Source organism: Biomphalaria glabrata, chromosome 2 (assembly GCF_947242115.1).
Source record: "Biomphalaria glabrata chromosome 2, xgBioGlab47.1, whole genome shotgun sequence".
NCBI classification, from domain to species: Eukaryota; Metazoa; Mollusca; class Gastropoda; family Planorbidae; genus Biomphalaria; species Biomphalaria glabrata.
In genome coordinates this window covers 15,234,021-15,258,191 of record NC_074712.1, presented here as the reverse complement: position 1 = coordinate 15,258,191, position 24,171 = coordinate 15,234,021, and the positions used below count along the sequence as shown (strand labels likewise).

Below are 24,171 nucleotides of genomic sequence, written 5' to 3'. Positions count from 1 at the left end.
AAAAGCAACAGAAACACTAAATTTGACTAAACCCAAAATTTCAGATATAAAATCATGACGGAATAAAATACTAAGTCGACTAAGACACAAAGTAAAAAACAAATAGACCATACATTTTTTTTTCTGGTTACAATATACACAACTATTTGCTGCATACAATATGTACTTATCTTATGCACTCTCCCTCCATATAACAACAATAACAGTAAACTGAGGGTAAGTCTTGATCTATAGTTCTTCTTATATCAATTGTTAGGAGTAAAAAAAAAAAAAAAAAAAAAACTACTTTTTAAATTTATGGTCACACAGACTAAAACCTCAAAATAATAAGTTTTTAATAAATGATAAACTTTCATGGAGTCCCAAATTGACGAAATAATTAATAAAAAACAAAGTATTAGCAAAGCTACGACCCCCCCCCCCCCACCAGGCTACGCCCATGAGTTATAAAATACCTTTGCCTATAGATGTTCCAGTGATTTTTAAACCATGTTCTGATATCTCATTAGATCTATACAAATCTACATAGTCTAGCATAAGCATAGCCGACTGAGAATAGGCACTGCCGTAGCGCTCTCTGACACGAAAATATTTCGTGTAGCCTTTTTACACCGACACACCGTTATCGGAAAATTCTTCTCTCATAGCAACATAACAACATACACTTCAAAATGTCGGATGATAACGGGTTTGTATAAAAAACAAACATAGAATTAGAATGATTAATTTGTATACATTGATTACTTCAAGCTATAGAAATTTAAAGGCATTGGCATTGTTACATTATTGTTAACTTTTTAAAATCTAGATCTAGATAGTAAAAATAGTCAAAGATTACAGCGACAGTGACATGATTTAATTTTATGTGATGTCATTGATTACCTATAATACTTCCAGGCCATCTAAAATCATAAAAATCTGATTATTTTTTCTAAGTCTAAGTTCTAGATCTAACTAGACTCAAATTCTAGTTTAGAATACATGCAGGAAATATGTAATCAGTTTACTACACTTAAAGAGACAAATAAAAATGCAGTTTTTTTGGATTATGGGTGATTTCAACCTACCTGACATAAATTGGAAAACACTAACCATACATAAACACCAAAACCTTAAAGTAAGTTAAAGACAAAGAACTAAGCAATGAGCTAGCCCCAGTGTTCAAAATACTCTTTCAGGCATCGCTTAACCAGGGCAGAGTACCAAAGGACTGGAAAGAAGCTAATGTCACCCCCCTATTTAAAAAAGGAAAAAAATCTGACCCAGGAAACTATAGACCAGTATCACTTACCAGCATCACATGTAAAATCCTAGAACACATAATATGTAGCAACATCATAAACCACTTAGACAAACATAATGTCCTCACCCCATACCAACATGGCTTTAGGAAATATAGATCATGTGAAACACAACTAATAGGACTAATTCTTAATAATAGATCTCTTCTTAACCAACAGACCTGGATTAGTAGTTGATTATGATATTATCCCTGGTCTATCAGACCATGAGATCATAAAAATACACAGTCAGATAAAAGCAGTAGCCAATACAAAACCCAAAAGAAAAATCTTACTCTGGAATAAATGTAACCTAACACAACTACACCAAAGCTGCATTAAACTTTCAACAAACATTCTTATTAGAAAAAGACATTAACCAACCAGTCGATGACCTCTGGAATTTAATTAAAAACCATCTTAAAAGCATTATAGAAAATCATATACCAACTAAATACACATCAAACAAAATAAATAAATGCTGGTTTAATAATAGACTAAAGAAGCTTTGTAAACAGAAGGAAAACCTGTATAGAAAATTTAAAGAAACTAAGGCAGAAAGAGTTTACAAAAAGTATATAAAAATTAAACACCTAACCCAAAAAGTAAGCAGACAGCTGCAGAGTGAATACATAAACAATGTAATATCTAAAGATAACAACAAAAACCTATGGTCATACATTAAGTCTAAGAAAATGGAAACAACAGGCCTAGCGCCATTAAAAGATGAACATAACATAATACATAATGATAATGAAACTTAGGCAAACATCTTAAACAAATACTTTGCATCAGCATTCTCAGCCCCAGGAGGCAAAAACATATTACTTAATTTGAACCAAGTAGACAACATAGAAGATATAGTGGTACAAGAAAATGGAATCAAAAACTATTAGCCAACACCAAACCAATTAAAGTGTCTGGACCTGATGGTATTCCAGCTAGATTACTCAAAGAACTAAGCAATGAGCTAGCCCCAGTGTTCAAAATACTCTTTCAGGCATCGCTTAACCAGGGCAGAGTACCAAAGGACTGGAAAGAAGCTAATGTCACCCCCCTATTTAAAAAAGGAGAAAAATCTGACCCAGGAAACTATAGACCAGTATCACTTACCAGCATCACATGTAAAATCCTAGAACACATAATATGTAGCAACATCATAAACCACTTTGACAAACATAATGTCCTCACCCCATACCAACATGGCTTTAGGAAATATAGATCATGTGAAACACAACTAATAGGACTAATTGATGACTTTTCAAAAGGTTTAGATAATAGTGAACAAATAGATGCTATCTTACTAGATTTTCCCAAGGCTTTTGACAAAGTTCACCACCATAGTTTGCTTAAAAAATTAAAATATTTCGGCATTAATGGTCCATTGCATCAGTGGATTAAAGATTTTCTATTAGGGAGAGAACAAACTGTAATAATAAATGGCTCTAAATCAACACCAATAACAGTTAACTCAGGTGTACCTCAAGGAACTGTCTTAGGTCCATTACTATTCTTAATTTACATAAATGATTTACCAAATTGCATTACCTCATTAACAAAAGTCAGATTATTTGCAGACGATTGCATAATATATAGAACAATAAAAACAACACAAGACACAGATATTTTACAAAGAGAATTAGATGAATTACAGAAATGGGAATCAAATTGGAGCATGTCTTTCCACCCAGAAAAATGTCAGTTGTTAAGAGTAACAAAAAAACTAAAACAAATTAATTCCACTCATCTTATTCATGGTAAACTAGTAACACAGACTAAAAACGCAAAATACCTAGGTGTTATAATAAATGAAAAACTGTCATGGAATCCACATATTGATGAAACTATAAAAAAATCAAACAAAGCATTAGGATTTATTAAAAGAAATTTCTATAAATCAAATAAGAACATAAAACAAAAATGTTATTTAACCTTCGTTAGGCCAATAATAGAATATGCATCCTTCTTTTGGGACCCCTCAACTCAAGATAACATTAAGAAACTGGAACAGACACAAAATAGAGCAGTGAGATTCATAACAAACGAATATTCACACTTAACCAGAGTAACACCTTTAGTAAAATCACTAAATTTAGAAAGCCTTCAGGACAGAAGACTCAAAAGTAAAGTAGCAACTATACATAAAACACTGAACCATAATCTTCAAATACAAAAACAAAATTTAATAAAATACTCTGAAAGACACAAAGATAAAGGCACATTCCTTGTCCCATATGCTAGGACAAATTTGTACAAATACTCCTTCTTCCCTAGTGCTATTAGAGAATGGAATGGGTTGCCTGAGCTAGCCAGGAAAACCAGTGACTTGGCAGAATTTAAGTCATTGGTTAATATGCATGACTAAATGCATGACGCATAGGACGTAATCATCTTCTTTTTTGAAGTAACGTCTGTATTATATAAGATAAGATAATTACTAATTAAATAATCTAGACTCTAGACTGACATTTTAATTCTAAACACTAAGACTAAGACAGTAGACTAGAATTCTAGATTCTCTACTTACTGAATCTAGATATCTAGGACTTACAACTCAGAACTCTTGATCTTTTTCTAGATTTAGATATCATCTACTCTAGTTCTATAACACTAGATTTGACTAGATCTTTAGATATTCTAGTACATATACTTTCTACTTATCCCACATGGGAGGCGACCGCATGCCAAAAATGGTCTTCTTTGGTGAGGAAGGTGTAACAGAGGTACCCCCCTTAAGCGCTATAAAGATCTACTCCGGCGCCATTTCACCCTCACTGGCATAGAGGAAAGTAGCTGGCAGCAGATGGCCTCGGAAAGAGACAGCTGGAGAACTCTCACAAAGGCTGTGGGACAAACATTTGAGTCCCAAAGAAAAGTAGACGGAAAGAGAACCTAAAGATAGACTGCAAGTGGACAACAGCTTTGTCTTCATGAAATGGAAGAAAATATGCAGGTTGCAACTGGGTTTGAAACACTGCACTCATCCTTAATCTTTGGAATCAAAGACATTGCCATTATTATTATATATATTAATATACAAGGGATACAGTGACATGATTACCTTCGATCTAAAATTTTAGATTCTCTACTTACTAGATATCTAGGACTTACAACTCTTGATCTTTTTATATATTTTGAGTGGGATGTTTCATTTTGACGTGATGTTTACTAGAATTCAATGTCCAAAAGCAGGATTATTGAAATACAGGCAGTTTTATTGAAAGTGCAAAAAAAAAGGGTGGGTCTGGCCAAATTATTATGTAAGCCTTACATTTTGCAGGATGTAATAAGAAAAATGGTCAAGTTCTAATTGTTAATGGCTTAGGCTAAATGTATTTTAGATATTTCTAGAGGGAAGTCTAAATATCTGGCCTAAAAAATAAAAGTTTATCTGGTCATTATCTCAGGAAAGTTTGTTGATTTTTAAAATTATTATTAAATTATTAATGTACAACAAATGAATTTAACTAATTTTCTGTTTTCCTAAATTCTTGCAGATTTCCAAGAGATGAAGATGAGGATGACGCAAAAGATGAAGATCAAGATAACGCCACAGTAAAATTTTATAATTTACATGCGTCCTTACAAATAATTTGATATAATTTTTAATCTCTTAATGCTTAAGTTTATTTTTTTTGTTTTTCCAGAGTCTCATTTCAGGTTCCCTCAGAAACCTTCAATTCAAACGCTAAATTCAAACCTAATTATTTTCACAATAAAAAAAATAGATAAATAAATTGACTTATTATTTTCTAAGTGAAAGGAAGTTATACAAAATTATTAGAAAAACTTTTTTTTTTTACTTAAATACTTCTAACAGAATTACATTCTTATAACAGGAAGAGATATTTAAGTCATCACGTGATGTTAACAGACCAGAATCTGGTACCGCAACACCACCAGCAAAACATACTAAGAGGTTGAGTTTTAGTGGAAGTACTTCTTCTTCACCTCGAGGTCATCAACCTGAACAAATGTGGAATATATTGAAGGATGTCAAACGAGGTTTGTTCTACATTTCCCTGTGATTCTTATATTGAATATTTCTCTTTGATAATAATAAGAAATATTTCTGTTTAATAATATTGAACACTTTTTAGTGATACTTATATTGATATTGTTTGTTATAAATATTGAACATTTCTGAATGATACATGAATGAGCAAACATTTGTGAGGGATACTCATTGTGGTATTTGTGTGTAATATTTATTGTGAACATTGCTTTGTGACATGTACAGTGAATATTTGTGTCCGATACTTTTAGTGAATATTTGTATGTGATACTTATAGAGAATATTTGTATGTGATACTTATACTGAATATTTTTATGTGATACATATAGTGAATATTTGCGTGTGATACTTATAGTTAATATTTGTGTGTGATACTTATTAGTGAATATTTGCGTGTGATACTTATTAGTGAATATTTGCGTGTGAAACTTATTAGTGAATATTTGTGTGTGATACTTATAGTGAATGTATGTGATACTTGTAGTGAACATTTGTGTGAGATATCTATGATGAGCTTAACCACCCTTTAAGTTAACTTGTCATTGTTTATCTGAATAAGTTACTGAAACTGTTCAACATAGTGCATGTTTAATGTCCCTTCCACAACCGCGGACCATAAAAATAAAAAAATTACTAAATTTATCTATTTTAAAGAATAAACTTTTTTTTAACAAATGGGGTAAACTCGTTTTCACAGTATTTTGTTTTTGATATGAATATGTTGGCTTAACCTTGCACTCTACATTTTTGGCAATTAAAAAAAAAATGTGAAGGGAACATTCACCATATTTGACATATCTTCTTCTTCTTCTAGCTAGCTTTATTGCTGCTGAGCTGTGAGCTCTTTTGCAGACTGTGCCAAGAAAAAAAAATAAAAATATCCATTCCACTAGATCAGCAATACCCAAACTATAAGGATTCACGGGTTATATCCGGCTAGTATATATATATATATATATATATATATATAATATATAGAAACCTGATTCTGCGTGTCAAGTAACTAATACCATATCTATATGTCTATATATCTCTGTCTATATATCTCTATATATCTATATCTATGTATATAACATATAAGAATCTGGAACAGACACAAAATAGAGCATTGAGATTCATAACAAATGAATATTCACATTTGACTAGAGTAACACCTTTAGTAAAATCTCTAAATTTAGAAAGCCTTCAGGACAGAAGACCTAAAAGTAAAGTAGCAATTATACATAAAACACTGAACCATAATCTTCAAATACAAAAACAAAATTTAATAAAATACTCAGAAAGACACAAAGATAAGGGCACATTCCTCGTTCCATATGCTAGGACAAATGTGTACAAATGCTCTTTCTTCGATAGCAATATTAGAGCATGGAATGGGTAGCCTGAGCTAGCCAGAAAAACCAGTGACTTGGCAGAATTTAAGTCATTGGTTAACATGCATGAATAAATGCATGACGCATAGGACGTAATCATCTTCTTCTGTATCATATAAGATAAGATAATATAATAATATATAATATTAAACACTGTTGTATTTTTTGGTATCTGCTAAAAAAGATATTTAAATAACAAATAATGTAACCTCTATATGTAATAATTGTTATCAAACAAAAAATTAGAAACATCTGTGGTGGACATGGCTGAGTAAGTAATTTGACTTCTGGATTTATATGGCATCCCTGAGTCTAACCAGCTCTAATGGGGAAATTAAAGACATTGGTTATTGTGCTGGCCACATGACACCTTAGTTAACCAATGACCATAGAAACATGAACTTGACATTATCTGCCCTTATAGATTGCAAGTTCTGAAAGGAGAACTTTTTTTTTACTTTTGTATTATAACAATGCATGCCAGATGCTAATCTTTGAATTCTTTCATTATATAAATATATTTTATTTTTGCTAAATTAGTATGCCCTGTTTGTGGAACTTGGTATAAAGATCGATTATTGTACATAAAAGTTAATCTGATTGGACTTATAATCTTGTAATTGTTTAACATTATAAGAGCAACTGTGTATTGTAATTTGAACTTCTTTGTTGTAAATGTCCAGATAATTGATACAGGATCAAGCACATGTTCTAAACCACTCTATAGTTGTAAAAATTAAATGTTCTTCAATTGTCAGTGGAGTTAGTTTGACCCTTTTGCAGAAAAATGTTCTTCATTTAAGAGTGACACCAGATTCTGGTTTGTCACCACAAGATGTTCACCAGAAGAATGTATCTGTATTGATAACTGTATAAGTTGGTAAGTGAAACAATGACATGCGAATGTGCTAATGTGAGGTGCATTCACACTGTGTCTTACAGCTACAACAGAACTGGTCAAGAGAAGCAAATCCAGGCTTCTGAACAGAGAAGAGCTCCAGTCAATTCAGCAGCCACAGCAGCTGAGATGGGGCTCAGATACCGCACTGCCAATGGACAAAGAGGAACTCAACAAGTCCTCCTCAGATCAGGATCTTGAAGGTAGAGATTGTAAGGAGGATGAATATACAAGAGCCAGATTCGTATTATGTTGAAACTAAGGGAGACTGTTTCAAGAGATTTCTTATATTCACTAGAAAGAGTGAAACTACTTTTATTATTGATTTCCAATTTGTAGTAAATAAAAAATGTTTAAGGCTCCAATACTTGACACCAAATCTCCATCTCCGAAAATTTCTGTTGTATGTAGTAAAAGTAAAACAACAAGATTATTACATTTGAGCCCAAATTTCCTGCAGGATAGCAGGGAGTAGGGTTCAAGCCTGAGACCATTAATACAACAGTCCAGAGTACATACCACATGTCTAGGCAGCCATTGTGAAGCTTTTAAGATATATAATTTATGTAAATAATGTTTTCTTTAAGAGCTTTTCAATTATTTTTTTTGGATGAAAGCTTGTGCATAAATAATTTAATGATTTTACTTTTTTTTTCTACCAGTCTCTTTTCAATACTGTCGAAATAAAAACAATCTAGAGTTGAATGTATTTTTACTCTGTAAAACTTCTTACAAATTATAATTTCTAAATATATAAGAAACTAGAAAGGAATATATAGGTCATAGCCTTAAATTAAAATGTTGTTTTTATTATATAGATAATTGTTGCTTAAAGTATTACAACTATCTAGCAACTTTTTAAATTGTAAGGATATTCAAATTTTGATTCTGACTTTGTTAGGAACACTGAAACAGGGTTTGGAATCTGAACCAGAGCCCATCCCACTGACTGGTGGTAAACAGCTTAAAAAGACAGCTTCCATCATGAATGTCAGCCGAATGAATTTTCTTGAGGATTATAGTCCCAAAGAGAGACTTATGGCATCTCTCCTAGAGTCTAGTAGTTAATGAACAAAACAATTCTTGACTTTGAAAATGTTCTACTTTTTAAATTTTAATTACCATTTTTAATTATAAAAACAATATATATATATATATTTGTGACCACAATTTCAACAAAAACTGAAGAAAAAAAAATGAAATGTCCTCTAATAGAAAGTTTTTTGTAAAGAAAGTTTTACCTAAATTTGGAAAAAAAATCTTAAAAAAAAATAAATTTCGATTGTACAAAAGAATATTGTACATGCTGCATATCTGTATATCTGTGTTGAATTTGTAAAAAAAAACAACATTTTTTGATGTTGATCATTTTTAGTGAAGTTTTTTAAATTTTATTTTTACTCAGTTGACTTTTTAAATTTTGTTGTTTAATTTTGTTTACACAATTGTACAATTTTTAAATTTAAATACTATCAAGTTTTAATTAAATATTTACATTACAGCGTCCTATAATATAACACACTGAGAGACTCTTTGTACATTGATTAAAAACTAGTCGGCCTATATTAATATCTATTTAGGTAAAAAAAGAGAATCAATTACCTTATATATGCTACAATATTTACTTCTATTTGAGAATTATTTAGAAGACAAATTTGTATTTTTAGCGATGTTGCATGTTTCAATAATTGCTTACTTTCAAAACTATGTCTTGCATTCATTTACAATAAATTCAGGTGCCAAGTAGTAAAACAGACAAATAAATAAATTCCAACAGTAAAAACAAACAAAAACATGACATATATATTTAGATACTGTAAAGATTCTTTTTTTTTTAAACTGCAAAATCGCTTTTTTTTTCTCTCTTTAAGATGACCCTTTTTTGGAGATGAACAAGTGGCGAACATCTCAAGGTTCGATCAATGAGTCTGGAGGAACAGGAGCCCTTCGTAAAAGTGTTGACCTTGATGATGAGGCAGATGGTGCAGGTGGTGGTGGTGGGGGTGGTGGGAGTGGTGGGGGTGGTGGGGGTAGTGGTGGTGGGGGTGGAGGTGGACATGGAAGTGTTGGTGGCGATGATGTGGATTCCTATGGTGAAGATGCAGGTCTTGAGACTGATGAAAGTGACACAGAGGCAGACATGGTGGTTCTTGACCCTGACCATGCAAGTATTTTTGTTATTACTTAATTAGTTTCTAACAGGATTCTGTTTTGGTAGAGGACTTATTGAGTTAGTTAATCTTTTTGACTCCCAGTGAATGATAGGGCTGCAGCAGTATTTCCCCATCAATGCCCTTTATTTGGGCCCATGTCTGCCTTCTATGCTTCTTGTTCCACTGTCTCCAAGTCTTTCTCTTTTCCCTGTGGGTTATTGTCCAGCCTGCTTTGCAATATTATCCCTTGTTCTTCGCATTGAAGAAATTCGCAAGGAGGCGTGGTTGTTGAGTGGTAAAACACTTGGCTTACAAGTCGACTGATCCTGGGTTCAAATTCTTGTGAAGACTGGAATTTTTAATTTCAGGATCTTTAGGGTACCTCTAAGTCCACCCAGTTCTAATGGGTACCTGACACTAGTTGGGGAAAAGTAGATGCTATTGGTCATTGTGCTAGCCATATGACACCCATGTAAACTGTGGGCCATAGAAACAGCTGACCTTAACATCATCTGCTCCATACACCACAAGGTCTTTTTATTCCCTTCCCCTTCACCTATCCCTTAGTCTGTTGGACTTTATTCTTTACCAGCATATAAATGTAAGATATAAGCTTTGGAACCTATGCTTTGTCACTGCAGGGTTTCTGCTCTAAAGGAATAACTTAATGCAGTGTTTCTCAAACTTTTTCCTTAATGGAATACCGGTACTTCTTACATTCTGAGTATTTAGCGGAACACTTTTCTTATTCCTTTAAGAGAGATTAATTTCCTTGGTGGTCTACTAGTTAATTATTCCCAGTAGTTTGTGGAACACTGTTTCTGGCCTCACAGAACACTTGGGTTCCACAGAACTTAATGCATGTAGTTGTGGTAACCATCAACTGACATTGATTCCTTTTGTCTTTGGCCAAGATACTTTAAAGGAAATTGTGGGCTTGTATTAACTGAGCTAGAGATGTATCATTTATAGAACTGTTAAGTCTTGTTTACTTTTGGTTGATATTGTTTTTGAAGCTCTTGTTTTCACCCTCTGTGTACAGCCCCTGATGAAAAGATTCCAAGCCGCATTGAAGGCACACCTTGACAAACAGAATGAGAAGATAACTCTAGAACTTCGAGACTTGGTAAGATGAGAGCTAGTTGTTTATTAAGCATTGTATCTTTAAGAGTGTAAATAACATATTTATGTATGTGATACATTGTAACATTGGAAAAAAGTTCATTTTTGGATTTTAAAAGACCTTTGTCTATCATGCAGAGAGAAGTTTAAACAAAATATTTAAATGAATTTAATTAATCTTCTGTGTATTTTATGTTTCTTATCCAATGATTCTTCTTCTTCTCTAATGATATATTTTTTTTTTCTTTTTCAATATGCTATGTAAATTGGATACTGTCCTTTAGAAAGAACTTAATCGAGCATGCAAATACTCTAATACTTATCTTATCAAATACAAACATTACTTCAAAAAAGAAGATGATTATGTCCTACACATGTTCCTAGGTCAATCTAGTCATGCATGTTAACCAATGACTTAAATTTTGTCAAGTCATTGGTTTTCCTGGCTGGCTGAGGCAACCCATTCCATGCTCTAATAGCATTAGTGAAGAAGGAGCATTTGTACAATTGTGTCCTAGCCTATGAAACAAGGAATGTGCCTTTATTATTGTATTAACTTACATTGTATCAATTCAGATCACATTCATTATAGTTCAATAATACACAATGTTGGTCATTAAATGTATCATTACTAAAGAGTCCAGTATGGCACTATTAAAGTTTCCTGCATTCCATTCCAAATGCATTATTTTAATTATGTTTTTTCTTGAATAAAGAAAAAGTGAGACCAAAATGGTAGTAATAGTCTCACTTTCATTATTAGATCTCTACTTTTTTAATTACGATTTTTGTTTGTGATTTTACATTGTTTACTGATAGCTTAGATAGTTGGTGGTATTGCTAGTTACTATTATATTGTTTACTGATAGCTTAGATAGTTGGTGGTATTGCAAGTTACTATCAAGACTGGTTTAGATAGTTGGTGGTATTGCTAGTTACTATCAAGACTAGCTTAGATAGTTGGTGGTATTGCTAGTTACTATCAAGACTAACTCTCTGTATTATCACTGTTCCAGCTTTTAGCTTGACTCAATGTACTTTAAGAAATGTCAACATACAGCTGATGAAAATTTGTGTTACAAACTGTGAGAGCAGCGTCCATAGTTTGAATGTATTGAGATCTATTAATGAGGAACATTTTATTTGTCTTCACCAGTCTGAGAAACTTCGTGTGAAAAAGAAATCAAGAGAAGATCTTGGCGTTGAGCTGTATGGGGTACAACAAGAGTTGGCTAAATATCAGGTAAATCTGTCTTGTTAGGTAAATCTGTCTTGTTAGGTAAATCTGTCTTGTCAGGTAAATCTGTCTTGACCCCCTTTTTGAAAATGTAAAATATTTCATTAAAGTCTTAGAAAGTTCAGTGGTGAACAAAACAAAACATTTCAATCTGCCCTAATTTGCTGTAAGTCTTGACCCATTTTAATAACTGTACCATTAACCTACTTAAAAACCTGAAATGAAAGTAAAAAAAAATAAAAATAATTCAGGAGTAGTTTTAAAGGTTGCAATAATAAATTTTGGATTAAAAACTTAATTTTGATAATTAAAAATCTGTTTATATATTTAAAAAGTATGCTAATTAGATTAGATGATGGTAAATGATGTGCATTTGATTAGATGATGCTGGAGCAGCAACATGATCAAGTTGCAAGCTTAAAACAAGAAAGACAGAAAGAGGAACAGGAGCTGAATGATGTTAGATTTCTGTTCAAGGATACACAGTTAGAAATCAATAAGGAAAGAAAAAACTGTAAGCTATGCAAATGGAAGTTATCAAAGATGTACTTTAATTGGTAAAATTAACTCATTTTTCTTCAAAAAGAAATAAAGAACCCTTATTGTTTTCACACTATATGAAACTCATTGCAATTGAAGATAAAATAAATAGGGTGGTAAAATGAAAATAATACATTCAATTAAGAGGAACAAAAATTTGTAAAAAAAAAATTTCTCAGAAATTGAGATAATTTAAAATGCAATTAATTTTTAATGAGTGTTGAATTGTTTTCTTTAAACTTACAGGTACTGCTCTTCAAAACGAAGTTGAAAATTTGGCCTTGAGACTTTTTTACATGACAAACTCCAAAGAAAATGTTAGATCTGACATTTCAGTTATGAAGCGAGCTGCTGAGAAAGTTGAGACTGAAGTGGCTAGAGCAGAACTACTGAAACAAAAGCAGGTAACTTGTATTCTTGTTCATGGAAAAACTTATAAACCTACTATGTTGAAAGTATGTAATAACATGTTTATTACAAAGCTTATATCAACTCACTCTGTCTGTCTGTCTGTTAAAAAGTTAGTACATGTTATTTCTCCCACACCCAATCTCGGATTAAGCTGAAATTTTTCACAGTTATTTCTTTTACCTGACAACACAAGAATTAATTTAAAAAATTAATCAAGTAGTTAATTAACTATTGGTAATTAATTTTTGTGTTTGGTATCTCAAACAAGGGAAAGAAATTGTACTTGACTGAGGTGGTGGTATAAGCTGAATTAGTCCCATTGATAGTTCACCACTTTAAAGTAAGTTTGAAACAAACAAAAGATAACTATACAATCTTCTATTTTCATACACACCTCAGTGCAGAGTGGTTAGAATGTCAGCTTGAGGAGGCTTGAGTCATGAGTTCAAATTCAGGTTTTTACCCCCCATTTTTATAAATGCCTTAAAAAAACAAATTACGATAAAATTCACCCAGCTCTCCCTTTCTTCCCCCCCCCCCCCCCCCAGTTCAGATGAGTGATAGAATCATAGCACATTGAGAAAGCTAAAAGCATGACATAGGGCTAAACAATTGATAAAAATATTTCTAATCACACAGGTTTATTGTTGTTAGTCTAGATCTATAACAAACTTAATGACATGACTGATCTTCACTAATGGATACAATTACACTCTGTATAAGTTTTGCTTTTTTTTCCATGTCTTAAGATTAAGGTTTATGTAAACAAAATTGTTAAATTTGTGTCCAGGATCTCTATGTTGATAGACTAGTGGAAGGTGTAGAGAGACTGAAGGAGGAGATAGCGATGTATGATGCCCAGATTAGTGCCCAAACTGAGGAAACCAAAGCTGCAAAGGAAAGCTTAATGGAAGCTTACATGGATATAGAGGTAGTGTTTTTTTTTTCTCTGCTTAAATATTTTAAACATAATGTAAAGTATCTGTTAAATGGTTGAATAGATGATACTTTGATACATTGATATTTTAATGACTATAAAAATTACTCTTTATTCCCAGTCTGTAGAGTTTGAAAAAAAAGATTTATTCCAGAAGTGGAACAGTTCATTGATTGGTATGAAGCGAAGAGATGAGGCTCATTCTGCCATGCTGAGTGCTTTAAAGTAAATGAAATTGATATGTTTATGAACTATAGGCACATTCAGCCATGCTAAGTGCTTTAAAGTAAATGAAATTGAAATGCTAATGTACTATAGGCACATTCAGCCATGCTGAGTGCTTTAAAGTAAATGACATTGAGAGATTAATACACAAGTTATGGTTCATGAAGAGATTAATACACAAGTTATGGTTCATGAAGAGATTAATACACAAGTTATGGTTCATGAAGAGATTAATACACAAGTTATGGCTCATGCCTACACTTGTAAAATTTATATCTTGAAACTTTAATTCATTTTCACCCAAAAGTCTTAAAATATATTTTTTTTTAATCAGAAAAAAAAACATGGTAATGGAGATTTGCTTTGAAGTGTATATTATCTTAAAATTGCTTGACAACGTAAATCTTACACAATTATATTTTTTATATTAAATTTATTTATCTTTAGATTTATTCTTATGACAAAATTTTATTATTTTTTTAATTAAAAAATTTTTGAGTGATAGACATTATGAGCAAAATCCATTTTCAAAACTATTATTGAGAACCTTTCTTTTTATGAAAAGTTCCCATGGAAAGATTAAACTATTTGTGTTTTTAAGGCATAATTTTTTTGCTATTACAGACTGTAATTTCTGTAGAAATAGTATCTTGATTAATTCAATCAATAGTTTAACTTTATAATTATCTTAGAAATAAACATAACTTCACATTTAACACTGTAATAGTACATCTATCAATGCTATTTATTTAATCTGCTCATAAATGAAGTCTGGGCAACCTAAGTCATCATTTGGTAAAATTCTATTTATTTCCTTGAAATGTTTCTGTTCAGTAAAGAACTTATAGTCTCTTTTCTCTAACAGCCAGCAGGAACAGCTGATCCTTACACTACAGACAGACTTGGAAGGTTACAAGAAAACTATACTGAAAGAACAGGAACAAAATGAAAAGTTAACACACATCCTGAACAAGACTGAGAGAGAAATTGAAAGTGCCAAGAAACAAATGACTCAGGTAGCTAGAGATAGCACTTTGTTTAGAGAGATAGCACTTTGTTTAGAGAGATAGCACATTTGTTTAGAGAGATAGCACTTTGTTTAGAGAGATAGCACTTTGTTTAGAGAGATAGATAGCACTTTTTTTTTTTTTTTTTTTTTTTACACATTAAGCTTTTCATTTTAATTGCTAGCAGGTTTTAAAATGTTATAATAGATCATTTTCCTTTTATACATTTTAAAATGATAGTAGTAAAAAGTGCTACTAATTAAGTCCTTATTGGCTATAACCATAATATAGTTATTATAGTGATTACTCATTGGTAATGGTTAATGCAGAATAGATAGCCACAGGCTACATAGTTTGAAGTATTACCTTGACTTATTTCATTTGGTTCATAACAGTTTCTGTATTTCTCACTGTGACTTACGCTCAGATTATTTGCTTATTATTTTCTAGATTCAAACTAAACATGAAGCCCTGATGAATGAGTTCAACACTTATAGCCGTATGTTGTATGAGACTGAGCAAGCTTTAGGGCGAGCAGTTGCTGTAAGTTCATCATTATTCTATCTTGTCAGTTTAGTAACCTATACATGAGAAAACTTTTTGTTTCGTTTGAAAGTAAAATCTTTCACTGTCAAATTTCAAAACTCTCATATAGAGTTTTGTTTATCAAAATATCAAACATTTATAAATTGTTTTTTTTTTGTTTATAATAAACTGTGTTTGACTGATATATTAAATTGCTGTTGTTAACAAACATCTCCAGGATAAACAATTGAGAATAGCAGAAGTCTTGTCATTAAGGAAACAAATAGAGCAGGAACATCAGTCTAAGAATAAACTAGAAGATGAAATCCTAGAAAGAATGAGAGCACAGCTTACTTTAGCCAAAGCTTCACACTACAGCAAGCAGTTGATCAAGAAAACTAGAGATGTTACAAAAAGATTGGTTGGTATTATTTTCATTTTTATGTTTCAGCAACATGTGTGATTGGTCAATCTTTATTTTAGAAACATGTATGATTGGTCTGTCTTTGTTTTAGCAACATGCATAATAGATCATATTTAAAAGCTTTTGTACCTTATATTATAAATAAATTACTATTGTTCTTTCAAATGAGAACACAGTTATATCCTACACATAATGGTCTAATTGATAAGCCGTTGTTTCAAAATAATGCAAGAATGTTCCATCTTGATTGTAATTGTATGTATTATTTTTCAGTCCCTAGATGATTTAGGATTTGTTTCATTGTCATCTTATTTGGTCGATTGCTATTTACCATGCATTAAAAACTATGTATTACATTACTTTGTATTACCATGTAATATCATTGGTTTGATTCAACAGGAGAGTGAGACGATTGATGTGGAGAACAACATTGCCCAGTGCACTCTAGACATAGTCAATGTCCGTGGACGGACAGAACGTCTGAGAAAAGTTCTTGATGTTTTAGAGAATCAAATAGCTGAGCAGAATGCTATCATCACAAAGAGTGAGCAAGAGATGTTGAAGAGAAATGCTGTGATTGAGAGGAAACAAAACCAGGTGGACAGCATGAACAAAAGGTTGACTCAGATGATTGCTGCTGCTGGGGTGAGAAAGTATTATTGAAATTTTTAAAGTTTTCAGCTCTTAGATTATGTTTTATTTAACATTGACTTGGTCCCTTTGAACTCCCAGTGGAGCATTGGGCCACAACAGTGCTTTTCCAACAGACTCTGTTCTGGGCAATTCCATTCTGTTGAGTCCATGTCCATTCTGTCATCTCTGCGTCTTGATCTTCCATGTTTGCTTTGGTTTCCCAGCCTTTCTCTTCCCCTGTGGGTTCCAGTCTAGAGCCTGTCTTGCAATGGTGACTGCTGTTGTTCACATTGTGTGCCCAATCCATAATTAGCATTAGGTTTACATATTATTATTATTCAGACATTGGCAAGTAAATTCAGATTTTTATTGTATTATTAATGTAGTTATATAATTATGATGTTTGACTTGGTTAGACTTTTTACTATCTGAAATATAATATACTTTATATGATTCTATTCATATTTTATAAACTTTTAATAATGATACTAATGTGCAGCTCTAAGTTGTTGCTCTTTAATTAGAACAAAATTCGGATTATAACTTGAAAGTAGGCCAACAAAAGAGAACAAGAGCTCCCTCTCACCGGCCTGATAAAACAGAGTCTTCTGTCTGGAAGAGGGTCTTACAAGTGTCTAGATTGACACTGTCATTTTCCATTGCTCTGTCACTCTGGACTCGCGGACTAGAGACATGGCCGAAGGCCGAGCACAATGGGAACCACTGCCATTTTCCTTTTCTATACCAGGCTGACCTTGCTGAACTTGCCATGTTTGCAATGGCTCCTTGAGGAACAGCACCTTAACTTATTAAAAGACTTCCCAGTAAAGAAAAAGACAATTTGCTCAAAAAAAACTTTTTGAGAAATTCAGTGATGCAAAGCAATCAATAAAGTTTTTAAAAATGTTTTTAAAATCAACTGACAAAATCTCCAGCAGTATTGCCTGTGTGTCAAACTCAATAGTATTTATAACCAGAAGTGCTAATTCACTAAATCTGTTGAAGCATCTGTCAACTGTCTTTCTTCACTCCTCGCTGTCTTTTGCCTTGACTAGAATCTCTTACAATGATAGGCCTGTCCATTCTTTTATGCTATCTTTATCTTCCTATTGTTTTCTCTGTCTGACACTTCTTCGTTTTCCTGGTACTGTTCCTTGCATGCAGGTCTTTGCGAGCCCTTGGATCCAGTTCTGTAATTCTGCAGGTATAAACTTTTGAAAGAATACAAGAATGTTCTTTCTTACAACTATATAAAAATTTTAAGTGATTCTTAAATTCTAGTTTCTTGTATTTACTCTAGGGAGTAGAGTTAGGACCTCTGGAGATACAGGTGAACTCTTTGCATAAGTCTATTGAAGCCAAGAACCAAGAGGTCCTTGACTTGCAGCAGCTGTGGTTGAGACAGCAGAGTGAGCTGGTCAGACTGTGCCAGAAGAAAGACAAGGAGTTGGTGGAGCTGGTGGCTCTAAGGAGGCAGCTGACCATTTTATCCCAGAAAAAAGTCAGGACTGAAGGTTAGTTTAAACACAAAGTCTGTATTTTATTTGATCTGTGCTGAGAACCAAACATAATTTTTTTTTAAATTCAACATGACATCTACTGTATAGCAGAGTACTGTAAATATAATTTTTTTTTCTGAATCAGAGAAGTATGATAAATCATTCTATCTGCTAATCTTTTTTAAAATTCAATTTCACATGCCTATTCTGAATCAAAGTCTGTCCTTTATATTTTCTGTCTGCCAGCAGCTGAATAGTTGTATTGTTTTGCTATTTCAAAAGCAGTAGGTGAATGGTTAAGTCATTTGTGTAAATTGTATCAAATTTTTATATTCACTGTGATTATATTTTGCCATTTAAACATCAAATTGCTATCTAGCCACACTGTGTGCAGAAGGTTAAATGCTCCTGTTCTTATTTTCCTATTTTATTTATATAACAGAGCTGCTAGTTAGCTCTTTTGTCACCAATAATAACAACCACATATTTTGACATGATCTAGGAAATATGAAAACCATTGGGCAAATGAAATGTTTTTGTTACTTTCAGCTGAGATAGAGCAGCAGCACAGGGAAATGTGTGAAATTGAACGCAGTGTAAGGAACATGAGAAATGACATCATCAAGCTGAATGACCTCTTACATAAAGAGAAATGTGCAGGGGAGGAACTGGAGCAAGGGAACATCTTAATGGAGAATGCTTTCATTGCTGGACTGCAGGTGAGTGACTTAGCATCTTAGGAAGTTTTTATTAGTAAGCTTTTGTTTTGTTTCTTAAGATCCAATGTTTGTAATTAAACTAATAATTCAGTGAAATTCTAGCGAAGGCAAAATATTTAATGTTTAGTCTAGTACATAGTGAATTTTTTAAATTAAAAAAAAAAAGACTTGAGTTTAAAAAGCTTTATCATTTATGTATAAGATGGCCTATTGGTAACAAATAATTACTGGATCAATCTAGCTCTAGTAGTCCCTAACATTCTTTTAATTAGATGGCAGGCTGGTCAACTGCCAACTATTAACCACAAAACTATTTGAAATGTACTCCTGTATACAAATCTCTGGTCTCCATGGAAACTTTAATTATTATAATATTATAAAAGTGTATAGCTATGTTTTTTTTTTTTTTTTGGTATTTCTCAATGCATACTTGTTTATTTTTTGGGAAAGAAGACAAAAATTCTCTCTAATTAGTTTAAAAAAAATGTTAGTAAGCTGACAGGGCATTGAACTAATGAAACATTCTACAGTGATTCATCGATGTTTATATACTGTAGGATGCAGAGTTGGAATCTATTCAGCTTCAAGCAAAGTTAGATGAAATTAAAGATGAGAAAGAACGATTACTGAACAGCTTGGTGGAGGCAGAGTAAGTCAGTCACATGTTTAAAAAATAATACATCTGTGCTTTATTTAGAATTCTCCAAGTTCCAGGTAGTGAACCTTTATCAATTAGATGTGAACATATTTTGGTATAATTTGGGAAGGCAGTGCCATACTATCTTTAATCTTTTCTTTTACATGGATAAAAAATCAAGTAAAAGTAACATTCCCTTTGAGACCTAACAGTCTAAGGATATGTTTGAATAAAAGTTTCCTACCCAGAATGTGGCTCATGCTGCAAGTGATAAAGTACTTGATTGCTGACTTAAGGTCGTCTGTAACTGAAGATTAATGAAGACTAGCATTTGAAAACATACATGTCTTTTCCATTTTATTATGACATCCCATTTGCTTATCCATTGTCCAGGAGACAGATCATGCTGTGGGAAAAGAAGACCCAGCTGGCCAGAGAAACCAGGGATGCTGTTAATTCTGAGATTGGTCAGGGAGAAATGCAGGCCATGAGGTCTGAGATCCACCGCATGCAGGTGAGGCACTCTCAGCTGATGAAGCAGCAAGAAAAAATGATTCAGGACATGGAGAAGGCTGTATCCAGGTAGGTGATTAGGATTTACCACAAGTTTAGATTTGTTGAGTAAACATTTGCAGTTTGTGATAACCCATTGATTAGTTCATGAGTCTGCAAAGCTGATTTCTAGCTATTAGCAAAGTATTTATAATAAAATTATTAAATTATGCCTGTGGTTCCGTCTGAGGCATAGGCCACCAACCAGCTTCCTCCAGGTGTTCTGAGCAAGTCTCTCTAATTGCCCCCACTTCTTGCCCTTCTGCGAATGGTCCTGGTGGAGACTATGATTTTTGGCTTGTCAGTTTTCTGTGGCTTTTTTTGACCTGCACCATATAACTTTCAGCTGGATGTCCATCTTCTCCCAGGTCCATGTTGTTTTGCTGTTTGGTGTTGCTGTAGCTGGCGGTTTTTCAACAGGAGAGGGTAGCTCCTCCTCCTTTTTCAAATGGGCTTGGGATCATCCTTGACAGAATTAATATGTTATTGAGCTTACTTATAATATGAAGCAATTGATTGAACATTCAGAGTTATTTAGTGTTATTTAAATACATTTTGACTGGGGAAAGGTTGCAATGCTAGTGTCTATGTCATTTCACTAAGTAGCATATATTCTTTAGGCGTGACACTATTGTGACAAGAGGAGAAGCACAGTCCAAGTTGAAGGACAGAATTGTAACTAAAGGCACATTTGAGAGACAGATGGGAGAGATGAGGAAAAAGATCAAACAGACCATTCAGGTAGGTCAAGGCCTTTGGATCTGAAACTTGACATGAACCCTTAAAAAAGTTACTAGATAAATTTTTTGTTTGGTTTTTATGTAAAAGTACCAGACATTGCTTGCTAGTCAACCAGAGTTATACTTTGATGTTAAGTAAGGACCAACCCAAATTAAAAAATAATGTTAATTTTGGTTGTGTCTGTGCATAAACTTGATATATTTTTGCTTCTGTATCTATGTATTTGAAAAGGATATTTCTTTTGAAATGTTCTTCCCTTAATGCTTTTTAAAAAGTCTTTAAAAATAGTGTGTTCATTTTTGTTGGTTCCCACTTGCTTAGTCTATGAAGAAGCTCTAAATCTGTATGTACTAGGAAGCTAATGGTTGTGACACTGAGATGAAGGAGCTAAGAGAGCACCAGCAGACAATCAGTGAGCAGCTGGAACAGAAGCAGGTCAACTGTCAGCAGCTGCAAGGTGCACTGGACACAATGGATGGTGATATTGAGAGAGCTCTTGAAGTTAAACAAAGGGTGAGTAGCAGCACTTTTGATATTGTTCATTGCAGTTTTGTTGTGTCTTCTGGTATTTGGGTATGTGCTTTACGTCTTTTACCACCTCCACACTACTGAGTTTTTGTTTATTTTTTAAAAATGGTATTGGTCATTGAAAGATAGTTGCTCATTACTTTAAGAAGACATAACATAAACATTGCTTGTGATGTTTCAATTACTGGTACTTGTGGACAGGAGTGTCTCTCCAAAATAGAGCTCCACAGCCACATGAGGAAGTGTGCAAGATGAACCAAAGTCGTTCTACAACTGAAGGAGGCCAACAACAACTTATAAAAAGTGAAATTTACTTTTGAATATCCCTTTGTAATTTTACTGATCCATACAGGATGACTCAATTTCTTTTTTGTCAGACTCAGTCTTATAGTTTCTTATTTGGGGCAAGCCGCAATCAAATTCTTGAACCCAGGCCTTCTGGTATCTTGCTACGCCACTGATCCAGTCAACTTACTGTCTTCTGTTGGTTAATGCTATTCTAGAACAACAATATGATCTATCTTTATTATAAGTTTGTATCATTAATATACAGTTCACTCTTAATAGTCAGACACTTTCTAGTCTGACACTTTCAGTAATCTGACAAAGGCAAAATACACAGCAGTAACAAAGCTAAGGTAGATACAAACACTTTGATCCACTGGTAGGAAGAGAATAAGTGTAAGTTTGAATGTTGAAAAAGTTTTAATAAGACGCCATGTTTGATTTTTGTGTAGGAAGAAACAAAAGACTATTCCAAATTTAAAAAAAAAAGATATGTGTAAATAAATAAATATCATTCATGTATACTGTAGTACATATTATCTAAGAATGTAAGTAAGCTTATGTTTGTAATCTAGATCATAATGTGAAAACTACAATATGTTTTATATCTTTAGATCAGTACATTTTTCTCTTTCATCTAGTGTTTATTTTATTCCTTTAAAAGTCTTTAGAGAATGTCTTATTACATCATAAATATATTTTTCTGACATATATGGCTAACTTCTTTCATGTACAGCTAATCTTTGGTGATACAATTTTTCTACAACTCAAGGACTCCCCCCCCCCCCCCATTCCTTTGGGCCAGACTATCAAGATTTAACTGTCAAATAATTAATGGACTCTAAAGCCTGGGATGAAGCAGAGGCATTTGTGTTTCAGTTGTAGCCAATCTCAGTGAAGACAACTTGCCACCCAGTGCACAGCTCAGGAGTCAGATCGTTCAAGATTTTCTTGTACTGCACATATAAACATTTCATCAAGTTTTCAAATGAATTTTAAAAGAATGTTTTCTAAAAACTTCTCTGTAGAAAATCCTTTTTTGGTTTTAATATAGTAATGTATTACATATTTATATTTACTATGTTTTAAAGCTTAGGACTAATATACTATGATTCTACCATTTCACTTTTAATCTGTTCTATTTTGACCCTCTACAGAATATGAGTGAGCTTCTTTCTCGCCAGCAAAAAAGTAAATATTACCAGCAGTTGAAGGACAATAAGTACACCATGATGTGCCGCTCAGAGTCTGCATTAGAAATGGAGTCACAGAAACAGGAAGACAGGCTGCAATCTTTGACATCCATAGTTCACAGGCTTAACTCAGAATTCCCTTATGCCCAGCCAGCCTTGAGAAAGGTTACTATGACTTTAGCCACCAGGTCTTCACCCTTAGAAGCTTAACTTTTTGTTCTAGTTCAATAAAGCTGTCTTAATATTACAAAATCATTTAGCATACAAAAACATTTATCTTACAAGAGCAATCATTAAAAAATGAAACAAATAATTTTGCAATAGCTATAAATTTATTTCTGACAGAGTAAAAAAACAACATGTTATCCATTTTTATTTTTTAAATTGAAAAGTTTGTTTACTGTCGCAGAGAGGAAATTACAATCACTAAAATTTATTTATGTATTGTGATATTCTATACATGTAAATGTTTCAATAAAACTAACTCAAACTAAATATTACCTTCATTAAAATTAAAATGTAGACCCTTTGAGATATTTTAATTTATACACTGAGCAATATTTCTATATTTTGGTTCTGATTTTTTCTCATTTTATTAAAAATTGTGAAAAAATAAAACTATTAGACATGTGTTTCTTTTTTTTATGCAATATAAATATTAATAATAATCTTCAATATAACATCTTTGGCCCTGACCACTCACTCATTACTAATTCTCCCATTGTTGTGTATGATAAAATAAGAAAATGTAACCTGTTATTACTTTTCAGGTACATAGAACAACTAAGCAACAGTGGCAGTTAATTTACCAAAAATAATTTTTGTATTGCAACATTGACCAATATATTTGTTAAGCTGACATTTAAATGTCTGAAGTACAAAAGTATATTTCCTTCCGCTGCACTTAGTAATCCTATTTTTTAACACCATAAATTGAAGTTTATTTCTAGAAACATTTAGATGTAGATCTTAAATAGAATTCTCCTCTAGATCAATATAGTTGTCAGAGTGACTGTGAGGGGTTATCCTTAGGTCAGTGAGATTATCAAATGTGTCTTTACATCTGTATGAACATGTGTGTGTGTTTGTGTGGAGAAAATTACTACAGTCTGAAATGTTAAGACTTTAATTACAGTAGGCCTCTCTTCTAAATCAAAAAATAAAAAATCCTAGATATTGTCACAATGAACTTATGGGCCTATTAAAAGTGTGTTGTTGTTTTTTTTTTGGGGGGGGG

At 32.7% G+C, this 24,171-nt stretch overlaps 1 protein-coding gene across 1 annotated transcript; it reads left to right on the top strand.

The window, feature by feature from the left end:
- Nucleotides 1–554: 554 nt before the first annotated feature.
- LOC106079609 (coiled-coil domain-containing protein 40-like) lies at nucleotides 555–23,558 on the top strand. Its single transcript, XM_056018625.1, has 23 exons — nucleotides 555–688; nucleotides 4,778–4,835; nucleotides 5,120–5,285; nucleotides 7,611–7,769; nucleotides 8,468–8,626; nucleotides 9,438–9,730; nucleotides 10,762–10,845; nucleotides 11,998–12,084; nucleotides 12,460–12,592; nucleotides 12,865–13,022; nucleotides 13,820–13,960; nucleotides 14,088–14,191; nucleotides 15,057–15,207; nucleotides 15,649–15,741; nucleotides 15,962–16,144; nucleotides 16,547–16,792; nucleotides 18,081–18,294; nucleotides 18,829–18,998; nucleotides 19,556–19,647; nucleotides 20,029–20,217; nucleotides 20,808–20,928; nucleotides 21,283–21,441; nucleotides 22,899–23,558. Exons 1-23 carry the CDS (start codon nucleotides 672–674, stop codon nucleotides 23,142–23,144), a joined length of 3,423 nt encoding a protein of 1,140 aa, XP_055874600.1. The 5' UTR covers nucleotides 555–671; the 3' UTR covers nucleotides 23,145–23,558.
- The last annotated feature ends 613 nt before the right edge of the window (nucleotides 23,559–24,171 follow it).